Source organism: Entamoeba invadens, assembly GCF_000330505.1.
Source record: "Entamoeba invadens IP1 unplaced genomic scaffold scaff_1105074725027, whole genome shotgun sequence".
Taxonomy (NCBI): domain Eukaryota; phylum Evosea; order Mastigamoebida; family Endamoebidae; genus Entamoeba; species Entamoeba invadens.
In genome coordinates this window covers 156,835-168,381 of record NW_004191732.1, presented here as the reverse complement: position 1 = coordinate 168,381, position 11,547 = coordinate 156,835, and the positions used below count along the sequence as shown (strand labels likewise).

The 11,547-nt window shown below is 28.9% G+C and overlaps 2 protein-coding genes across 2 annotated transcripts; one reads left to right on the top strand and one right to left on the bottom strand.

Annotated features, from left to right (window-relative positions):
• Window positions 1-2: 2 nt before the first annotated feature.
• EIN_091170 (protein kinase domain containing protein) lies at window positions 3-344 on the top strand (the record flags this gene model as incomplete). Its single annotated transcript, XM_004183702.1, has 1 exon — window positions 3-344. A coding segment is annotated over one exon (342 nt), but the record flags the coding sequence as incomplete, so codon positions are not given.
• A 4,114-nt stretch (window positions 345-4,458) lies between these two features.
• EIN_091160 (serine/threonine protein kinase HT1, putative) lies at window positions 4,459-5,634 on the bottom strand (the record flags this gene model as incomplete). The annotated part of the gene is made up of 1 exon (XM_004183701.1): window positions 4,459-5,634. The coding sequence occupies one exon, from the start codon at window positions 5,632-5,634 to the stop codon at window positions 4,459-4,461; it is 1,176 nt and encodes a 391-aa protein (XP_004183749.1).
• Between the last annotated feature and the right edge of the window lie 5,913 nt (window positions 5,635-11,547).

The following is an 11,547-nucleotide window of genomic DNA, read 5'->3' as shown; positions in this document are numbered from 1 at the left end:
TGTCAAATTTGACATTCACCAAGGGTGTTGGTACACCTAAGTATATGGCACCCGAGTTGTTGAATGGACAGAAATACTCAATTGCTGCAGACGTGTATTCACTTGGTATTACTTTCTTTGAGGCATTTGCATGGAAAGACGCTTTTGGAGACGTGAAATATTTCTTTGAAATACCCGAGTTGGTCTCCAATGGGAAGCGACCAGATGACAAGTGTCTTAGTGATGTTGAAAGGGGTTTACTTGAAGAGATGTGGGCACAAAAACGGAAAGAAAGAATAACGTGTGAGGAGGTTGTTGATATTATACAGAAAATGTTCGATAAAACAAAAAATGAAAATTTTTAAATTTAATTGTATAAGTATATATTCAGTATATGTTGTTTCAAGACCTTTTAAATAGAAGGTACCAACCTTTTGTTTTTAAACGAAAAAATTGTTTTTTTAATTTGGTTGTTTATAATTATAATTTTGACAAAAATAATAAAATAAAATATTCAAAAATTTTGGTAAAACGGGGATAATTATATATTTATAAAGTGACTTCCCCAAGGTGTGCAAGTTAAAATTTTTTGTCTTTTTTACAGGGAAAGGGCGTGCAAGACTAAATTTCAGTTGAAAAACATTTTATTAAAAATGTTATTCGTTTCAAAATTGTTTCAAAAAACACACAATTCTTCGGTGCTTGAATTAATAAACTACAAAAAGCAAATTAAATTATAAAAATTGGGTAATGGTTTGTCTATGTGTTTAATGTAAAAACTGTTTTGTTTTTAAAACGTGAATAAATGTCGATGTCTCTTGTGTTAGCGTAATTTAAAGCGACAAGAAGAAGTATGATAAACATTATGTTTTTCTCTGTGCCATTTTAAAGCAAACAATAACAAATAGTCTGTTTAATAGGTGCAGTTTATTGTTACAAATAGATGTGTACTGTTGTCCAGAACTGGTCCTTCGATAATTTCCATTGGGTCGCTTCCCCGAAATTGTTGCTTAATTTATTGTATTCGAAGTGTGAAAGTTAAAAATTGCAACGTCACAAGGTGTGCAAGTTAAAGTATAGTTTAGTAATAACTTCGAAATTATAATTAATAATTAAACTAAAAATAATCTTTTTTTTTCAAAATTTCAAAAAATTAATGATTCTATTTTTTTAATAAAAAAATTATAAATGAACTATACCTTAACTTGCACACCTTTAAACTAACTTGCACACCTTGGGAAGTCACTTTACATCAAAATATCAAGAGTAAACAACAAACAATTGGTTAAACAGTCCATATATCTGACAAGAAGTCAGACAACAATATAAAAATATGTGGATTATTTGTAATGGAGGGAAATTGATGTTAAAAGTGATAATATATTTGACACTTAAACCGTTTTAATTATTGCTTGTTTATTATAATTATTTGATAAACACGTTTCAAAAACTTAGTCACAATATAGTAAATACCAAGAGATGATAAAAATAAATTATAGACAGAAAAAAACGTTTAAAAATCTTGCTACATCGTACTGTTTGTCCTAAATAATACGCAGTTAATATAATGGGTTTTTTAAAAAGTTTTATTTTTTTAATAAAGACTGTTGTGTACAATAGTTTTATATGTTTACATCAATTATTACTGTTGTTTTCATGTTACTTTTGCAATTTGTATTTTATTTTCAACTCAAACCCAATTGTTTTTTTTGTTTTATGTATAAAAAACATATTTGTTTGTTTTGGAATAAATGTTATTGCATTTTACCAATATTGTTATTTTGCCATTTTTTACGTTATTGTCATGAAATTTTATATTTTTTTTCATTTTTTTCGCAATTTATTTGTTTTTTAGTTCACAATTTGAACTCGTTATTCCGTTTTCATTTTACTATAATTGAACTACACTGTATAATATAATTTTTTTCAAAAAAACAAAAACATTGCTCTTTTTAACAGTATTGGTTTGTTGGGGATTAGGTACGTCGGCGAGTTAATGAACACGCTATTTTTTATATAAAATATAAAAAAACTATAAAATATGAAACTCTTAATCAATCATTTAAGCTGTTTAATCTGTTAATACCCATTTGATGCAAAGTTATGTTTTGATATTAATTTATTTTTTATTGTTAAATACGTTTAATAGTTATCAATCATTTACTAGATGTCAAATGTTACAATAATTTATTTACTCTTTACTTTATTTTCATTTATCGCGTGAGTCACTTTTAATGCTGAACAAAAAGTGACTTATCAAATCAACCGAATAAATAAAAAAAAACTACAATGACTTATTTGAAAACTATAATGATCAGTTTAATTTAATTGCTGTGTTGAAGTTAAACAAGCTAGAACAAAAAATATTTTATAATTAAATAATAACAAATAATAACAAACTTACAATTATAGCTCGCTTTAAGCTATTGTTTATTCGTACTTTATACAACACACTCAATTATTACATCATGAAAAATAACAGTTTTTTAAGACTAAATAATAAGAAAATTACACATTTATTAATATATTGCCCGTTTTATCGTATAAAATTTGCTTGATATTCAATTGTAGTAATTATTCTGGTCTTCATTTTTAATCGTTTCTGTTAATTCAGCTATCCGTATTTTGTAAGATTTAAATGTTGTATGTTCCTCAAATGTCGTCTTTTAGAAAAAACCATAAATATTCAGATTATAACGTTTAAAAAAACATTAGACAACGTTACAAATTACCTTAATCAAATGACTATATATGCAAAACATTATTTTTTATTTATATTTAAACACAAACCTTACAAAGTTATAACTGTATATAATTTATCAAGTTTATTTTAAAAAAATATAACATTTTTTCTTTTTTGTGTTTTAAACTATATAGAACTTCAAATAAAAATGACTTTTTCATTTATGACAACTGCTTTGAAGATGCAATTTTTATTGACGATAAAAATAAAGACCTCTTAAATTGTGAAAGTACCGAATATTTAAGTCGAATTTTCGAAACTTAATTTCAATGAGAACGATAAATAAAATATATAACACATAAAAAACTCGCTACAAAAACATCTTCAGCAAACACAAAAAAAGACAAATGAGAAATACATAAGTACCCCATTCGTGTAATGACCTAGATTGGTTGAAATGTTGAAAGAATTACATTTCAGTTTGTTGATATTGGAAATGGTTGTTTTTACCAAGACAAATCCGGCAAACCAAAAATAATAATACAGAAAGACAACTTGTTTTTTCAACATTTTGTTTGATGCCAATTGTCTTAAAATTGTTATTGATTATATTAACAAATATACATCTTACAAGTTTTTGTGCTTTTGGAAAAATGCGAAACCAAACGAGATAAATGTTTTTCTTTCGGTTTCAATAAAGGAGGCGATCAATGACGATGTCAATAAAAATTTCATGAATTGTATATTACAGAATAATTACCAATTTATATTGCAATATTTTTTGAATACAGTCTCAAGCTATTATTTTAAAACATTCATTTTGACAATAAAAACAACAATAAAAAACAAAAAGATGTTGCTATTAGTGAACTGTTTGATTTGATTAACTTTCGAACATTGATACTCATCGATTGTTTTTTAAAACAAAATCATAAAGTTGATTTTATTTGGACATTTCAGAAAATACATTTCAAAATTTACAAAAGATTCAGGTAAAAAATTTAGAAGATCGATGTGTTCTTTTCGTCATCCAAATTTAAAATGGTTTATGTTAGGTTACAAAAAATAAACAACGAATTTGTCTTGTAACAACAAAAAATGGAAAATTGTAATTGATATAAATACAAAGATTTTAATAAACGATATTTGAGTATAACATAATGAAAAGAGAAGAAGATATATTGATAAAATCCGTTCCTCTCATACCACAAAAAACTTCAAAAATGGGCAGTCTCTTATTTTTGGTTTTTGTTAAATTTATGTGTGCATGTTGTATTTGTGGTGTGGAAAATAAAACACCAAGATGTGGAAAATTATATTAACAATATTTGTTTCTAATGGCCAGCCAATATGTCGCAGACTTTATAAAAAATAGAAAAATAACAAAAATAACAAAGGAAAGTGAAACCTAACAAAGACAAATTAAATATTGATATTCGACTTTCTGATTTTGTATTTTACAAGTTTTGGCAAAAAAAACAATATGGATGTTGTATAACATGTAAAGCCGATAGCCTTTATATAAAAACATTTTTTGTGTGTCACTTTTGCAGCAAGAATATACCAATTTGGACATGTGGTAAGTGCGGAAATTGGCTTTGTAAAACCGTTTCAATTATATGAAAACTAATTGATTTTGTGTTTTTGAATTTTTTCGATTGTTCTAAAATATAATAATCAATTAAACGAATCCAATTTCCACCTTTTCACAAAAAAGCTCAAACAGTTTACTTGCTTATGTTAATATCGTATTAAAAATGCACACGTTTATAAATAATATTGCAATATTTCATTAATTAAAATCTTTTTTTTTCAAGTATATTTGTTACTTCTTTGATTCCAATTCTCTCAGTTTTGTTGTGCTTCCAACAGTTTTGTATTAATACAAACAGACCATCTGGGATGCTTTCTTTTTTAACAAGACGTTTTTTGGACATAACAAACTCAGCTATTTTCCATGGAAATTTAAATGATTGTTTTGGATATGCGTCGCACCACCCAAACACTTCATACATAGTAATTCCAAAAGAAAACACATCTGAGCTTTTTGTATATTTTAAACCTTCCAATATTTCAGGCGCCATATACTTTGGTGTTCCAATACCTTTTGTAAATGTCATGTTTGTCATTAGTAAATTAATGTTTCTTGCACTCCCAAAATCAGTTAGTTTTGCATTTGCTTTATCGTTTAAGTCAAGTGAAAATACTAAAATGTTGTCTGGCTTGATGTCTCTATGTAATATCCCATTTTCATGAAGATATAAAATCCCCTCAGAAGCATCTAAAATCATTTTAAGTCGCATATTCATTTTAATTTGTTCATTATTTACATTTAGAATCAAGTCTTGCAAACTTCCAAAATGTGCAAATTCAGTGACCATACATATTTTATTTGGTATTAAAACAGCTCCATAAAAGTGGACAATATACTCACTTCGAAATTTGTCCAACATTTCAACTTCTTTTTCAAATTCAGAGAGTTTATTTGTTTCGTTTGTTATTTGTTTCATCTTTTTTATAGCAACGACATTTCCTCTATAAGTCCCTTGATACACGATTCCAAATGACCCTTCGCCAAGTTTCTTTTCTTCTATTATTTCATCATAATCCAGTCGTGTGGAGTTCTTTGTTTGTGCTGTTATTTTAATTGAAGTTGTGTTTTGTTTGCCTGTTGTCAAATCAAGTGCAATTATTATAATTTCATCTATTAGTTGCATAGTGCAATATGGTGTTAAAAATATTTCAAATTCGCATGCAAAACCACATTTAAGAGTAACAATTTGTGGTTCAGTTCTGATCGTGTATTTATTTGTATCTGTTTTTGTTGAAATTTGAACTTTTAAACGACTCTTAGAACCGTTTCCAACACACAGCAATTCACGAGTTTCAACTCCAATATCAATTTCGTCGTTTTGATCTCCAAATGATATTTCTTGTTTGTTTGAAAGAACATCGTCACCCATTTTTGTCATTACTATATTAGAACGGTTCATTTTGAATATACAGAGATTTTTAGTTATCGATTTTTCTTCACTTTTGTTGACTATAATCATAACAATTATTATCGATGATATAATAATTAGAAGTATCAATATAACACATGCTACTGGTAATATAATTACCAACCAATAATTAAACGATTTGTCACATTCTAGTTTGTCGCTACTTAATTCATATCCATCTGAGCACTTTGTACAAACGGAGTTTTGTGATGATATACAATTACTTATTTGTGTAAAATGAACACATTTAAAATCAATAAGAATGTTGTCATTTGCACAATCCAAACACTCGGTAATGGTAATACATGAAGTGCAATTTTCACCGCATTTGTAACACAAATTGTCTTTTAGTGCAAAACCACCTTCGCATAATATGCACCCATTTGTCGTTTTATTCAAACAATTTATAAGTTCATCTTGTGGATTGCAATATTTTGTTATATTGTTTGGAGTTCTATAATACATGTCATTGCAAATAAAACAATTCCCATCGTTCGAACACGTTTTACATGATACATCACACTTGTCACATTTCTTACCATCTGAGGATCGCATATACCCATCTTTGCAAGCAACACACCCGTCGTATGTTGACATCATCACATCACAAGTACTCAATAAATCATTTATTTCAACACATTTTCCATTTGTTGCATATGAATATTTACCACATTTTGTACAATACGTTTCATTAGAACAATAAGAGCAGGGGGATTTGCAAATAATGCAAATAGAATTTATTATGTGATATCCACCAGAACATCTCAAACACCCTTTGGAACTTCTTTCAATACAATTGTCATTATATTCAGTATTTGTTTTAAAAAAAGAATTAACAGTTGTTGTATCTTTTACACACAAATTTTCAACTAGAAGATATGGTGTGATGCACTCATTACAAGTTTCATAAACTACATCGACAAATTGGCAATTTTCATATTTTCCCTTTTTAGTTACACACCCTTCAACGTTTTTATAATAAGTTTCTTCACATGATTTACATATATTATCATTAAATTCTTTGCATTGAATTGAATCAATCGAAACACATTTCCCTTCAATTGTTATTTTGTTGTTACATGAAATACACATGTCTTTGTTTTGAATTAAGCAATCGATGTCATTATCAATACAAACATTATTATTCATGTGATTGCCTGTTATACACTCGACACAGTCACTTCCTCTTATTATTTGACACTTTGAATCTGTTACACATTTTTGATTTGAAGTTAACACTAAATTTTCTTTGCAAACGAAGTCGACCAATTCGCCATTTTCCATTCGACAAATTTCTGCATTTTCACATAATTTGGTTTGACCAAATTTTTCATAAGTTGTGTAATAATTTTGATTTGCTAAATAACAAAACTCATTTTGTGTATATTTACAATTTGTAACAATAAGTCCACAACCCGTGTTATTGTTACATATCAAACAAGTTTTGTTCTCATTTTGAGTTAATTGATATTTGCATTCTTCCTTTAATGAACAATTTCCATTTGTTGTTATGACATTAGATTCACATATTTCACAAGTTGTTTTAGAGTATTTGTGGCAATTTGTATCTTTATCTCCGCACATCTCTTCATGTAAATAATCATTTATATCACAAGAAAAACACGAAGAATTTACTTGAAGGAGGCACCCGATATCATTGGATATTGCAGATTTTGTTTCATAATCAAAATGAGTCGAATTTGAATATGACAAAACACATTTTTCATTTTCAACAACATAAGGAGTATAACACATTGAACAAATTGGACTTCCGTTGTTATATTCACAAAGTTGACATTTTTCAATTACAAGATAACATTCAAAACATGTTTTTTTTGTTTGTTTTTACTTTTCCTGTATCACAAGAAATACATTGAGTTCCATCTGTTATTAAATCATTATCACATGAATAACACTCTTTTTTAGTTGTTGAACACTCAACACATGAAGGTATATTTGCGCATGTCAAACACGTGTTATCGTCTAAGTAATATCCACTTGAACATTCGGCACATTCTTTTTGTGATTCATTTTCGTTTGAATCACAAGAAAAACAATTGTTATTTGAAGAACAAGAAACACATTTTTTGAATAATCCGTTTGTTGTCTCCTTGTATCCAGGTTGACATGAAGTACACACTCCACTTTCTCGACTACAATTATTACAATCAATTGGACATGGCAAACATCGAGAAGTTCCATTAAGTGAATATTGATTTTCACCACAAAGTGTACATTGACCATCGTAGTAACCATATCCAGCTTTACAATTAAAACATTTCCCATTAATTTTATTACAAGAAGAACAAGATGAGTTACACTGTTTACAAGTATTTTGTCCATCTTTGTTTTGATAAAAGCCATCATCACATTCGGTACATTTAGAATCCAAAGAAAAAGTACCAATTGTACAAATCAAACAATTTTTTGAACTATCCAAGCCGTACCCATCAATACAATTTGAACACTTTCCATTTGTTTTATCGCACGTTTTACATGTATTACTACATAAAGTACATGTTTCTGATTTTTCTAGTGAATAAGTGTTCTCTTCACATGATGTGCACTCCGTTGAACTTTCTTTTGAATAAGTTCCAGCTGGACAATTATCACACGTGTTTGTTTTCATATTTGCAAAAGTCCCTCCACTGCAAACTGAACATATTTTTGTATTTTTGATACTACCCACTGGACATGAAACACAATATCCGCTGTCTTTAGCACACTGGTTTTCACTGCATGAATCGTCACAATTTTTACATGATGATGCTCCTTCATTGTCAGAGTAAAAGCCAATTGGACATTCTGAACAATTTAGACTTCCTGGTAATGATGAATATGTTCCTTTGGGACAATTTTGACACATTTTCTCTGTTTTATAGTAAAATGTACCACTTGCACAGATAGAACACAAACCATTATTTACGGTATATCCTACTTTACATGAAGTGCACTGACCAGTTTGTCTTTCACATGTTGTACAATTAGAACATTTGGTACACTCTGTACTATTTACAAGAGAATAATTATTATCACCACTACATGGATAGCAATTGTCTCCATTTTGAAATGTACCTGCTTGGCATACTACACATTTACCTTCGGATAATCGAGACCCTTTATAACAAGAAAGACAATTTCCGTTGGTTTGGCTACAATTCGCACACAACGAATCACAAGCAGAACAACTTGTAGATCCGAGAAATGAATAATAATTTGGGGCACATTGGGAGCATGAAACAGTTCCTCCTGGTGAATAATAACCAGGTATACACTTTTCACATTTGATGCTTGAAATAAACCCACTTCCTGAACGACAGGCAATACAAATACCAGTTTTTCTATCACACGATGCACAAGTCTCTGAAACACACGAAGTACAAACAGAAGATTTTTCCTTTGAATAGAAACCTTCTTTACAATTATCGCATTTTTGGATCCTTCAAATTCTGAATAAGTTCCTGGTGGACACGGATAAAAATTATTGCCATTTGGGCAGAAGTAACCAGGCAAACACTCCTCACAACCCGAATCCCATTCATAATAACCATTTCCACAATTTATTGTGCCAGAAGATTTAACAACACACAAAACCAATAACTGTATGATTAATAAACAAAACGGGTTCATAAATTAATATGGTTTTTGAATTCAATTAGTTTAAATTAATAACATTCAAATATTAATTGGTTAAAACTGTATAAGACAAAATTTAATTAGTATTGAAGCAATTTATATTTTTTAAGAATAATAATTTTATTAATAATAGACTAAATAATAATATTATATAACATCTCAAAAAAATCTCCTAGATGTGAGTTCATTTTTAAAACTTTTTTACCAAAAAAATTCTTAACATTTCAATTATTTCATTATATATTTATATCATAAATAGTATAGTATAATAAATATATTTATAAAATAACACTAAAACACTGATTTTAAATAACATTTGAGATCGCTTATATTTTATCTTTTTGAAAAAAAAAACATATCAATTTATATGTGTGATTTGTATTAATAATTATTATAAATTTAATTAAGTAGATACTTCATGTATTCGGAATGTGAGTTCGATGTATATGGCATGCTTATGATATTTATTGTTAATCTGTTTTAATAAAGAACCAATTCGCACAATTTTTGGTTGTTAATAATACAAACTTATGAAAAAAAGTGTTTTTATAATATACAGATGTGGAACTACAGATTCGACTGGGACTATGGTTTCGACTATAAAAAAATTAAATAAAAACTATTGTCAAAACTAATTAAAAAACATAAAAATGTAAATTGTTTTTACTAAAATATTTTTTGATTTTAATAAAATTATTTTTATATTAAAACGGTATTGCAGAACTTCTATCATACAATTTCGATTTATAAATAAATGGAAAAAATATTTAACAAAACAATAATTTTTAACAAAGAAACACAAAATCTCAATAAAACAATATGTTACAGCAACGACCACAAACATTTATTGATTCAGTGAATCAGATTGTTAAAAGTGGACAATACATCAAACCTTATAAACCACTGAAAACCAAAAACCAGAGATACCCATCAATAGACAAAGGAACCATGGAAGAAAACATCAAATTTGAAGAAAAGCACAAAGATCATTCAAAAAAATCAATTGAAGAAGCGAAAACTGTCTTCAAAAACATCGACATGACAGCATTTGGCTTGCAAACGAAAATCGAACAAATCAAATTCATCCACCATCGCTACAAATTGAATTTAGAATCAATTGGTATATTGTTTGGATTGTCCAAATCATCAATTTCAACTCATTTAAAACAAAAGGAACAACAACCAAATCACAAAACAAAATTCACCGAAACAATGGATACAGCAATATCTGCGTTATTGAATTACTGCGAGTTAAACAAAATGAGTGTTACTCCGTGGATGATTGATGTTTTATGTCAGAGTTTTGATGATACATTCGACGTGACTTCAAAGGGTATTATCAAACACGTGAAAGCGTGTCATGGTTATGGTACTGCAATTGCAAAGACTGAGGATTTGGACAGAGTCGAAACTAATTATTTCAATATTATTTCAAATTACATATCTTTTTCAGTTAATTTTAATGGTACACATTCTTCTTTAGTGTTTAACATCGACGAAGTGGGATTTAACGAGTGGGCGGATCAGCAAAAGGTAAAAGTTTTCACAAAAGATCGAAGAGATGTCAAAGTCGGTATTCAACGCAACGCAAAAAGAAGCACAATTGTAGCTCTCATTTCAGCCGATGGGCATTTTATCACACCAGCAATCGTTGTTCCCAATGTTTATTTCGAAGAATCACTTGTTGCTGAATACCCGGAGGCATCGTTTTATTATACAAAAACAGGATTTGTTAATAAATTGATATTCAAAACGTGGATGTATGAAAAGGTGTTGAATTATGTTATAATAAGAAGAGAAGAACTAAAGCTTGATCCAAGAGAAATTGCAGTCATCATAATGGATAACTTCTCTGGGCATTTAGACCAGACGTTGGAATCAGCTTTTAACTCCAACAACATCTACTTTCACTTTCTTGAACCACATGCGAGTCACGTCATGCAACCTTTGGACTTGTGTTTCTTTGGTTTGCTGAAAAAGTTTGCCACAACATCATCAGCAGTATTTCCAAGCATCAAGTGTGTTGTCAAAACGTTTAACCAAGGTCAAAGTTGTGTTCAAAGTGCTTTTTCTACTTCAAGTTTGAGCAATACTGATGTTGTTGTATCCGATACCACTGTTGAGACCGCGTTGGCTGTTTGGATAAAAGAAGTAAGCAACGCCAATTTTTTGCGAACTGAAACAGCTCAACGAGGTCAGCTCATTTCAACTCATGTGAGAAAGGTATTGGATGTGATTTACAAGAAA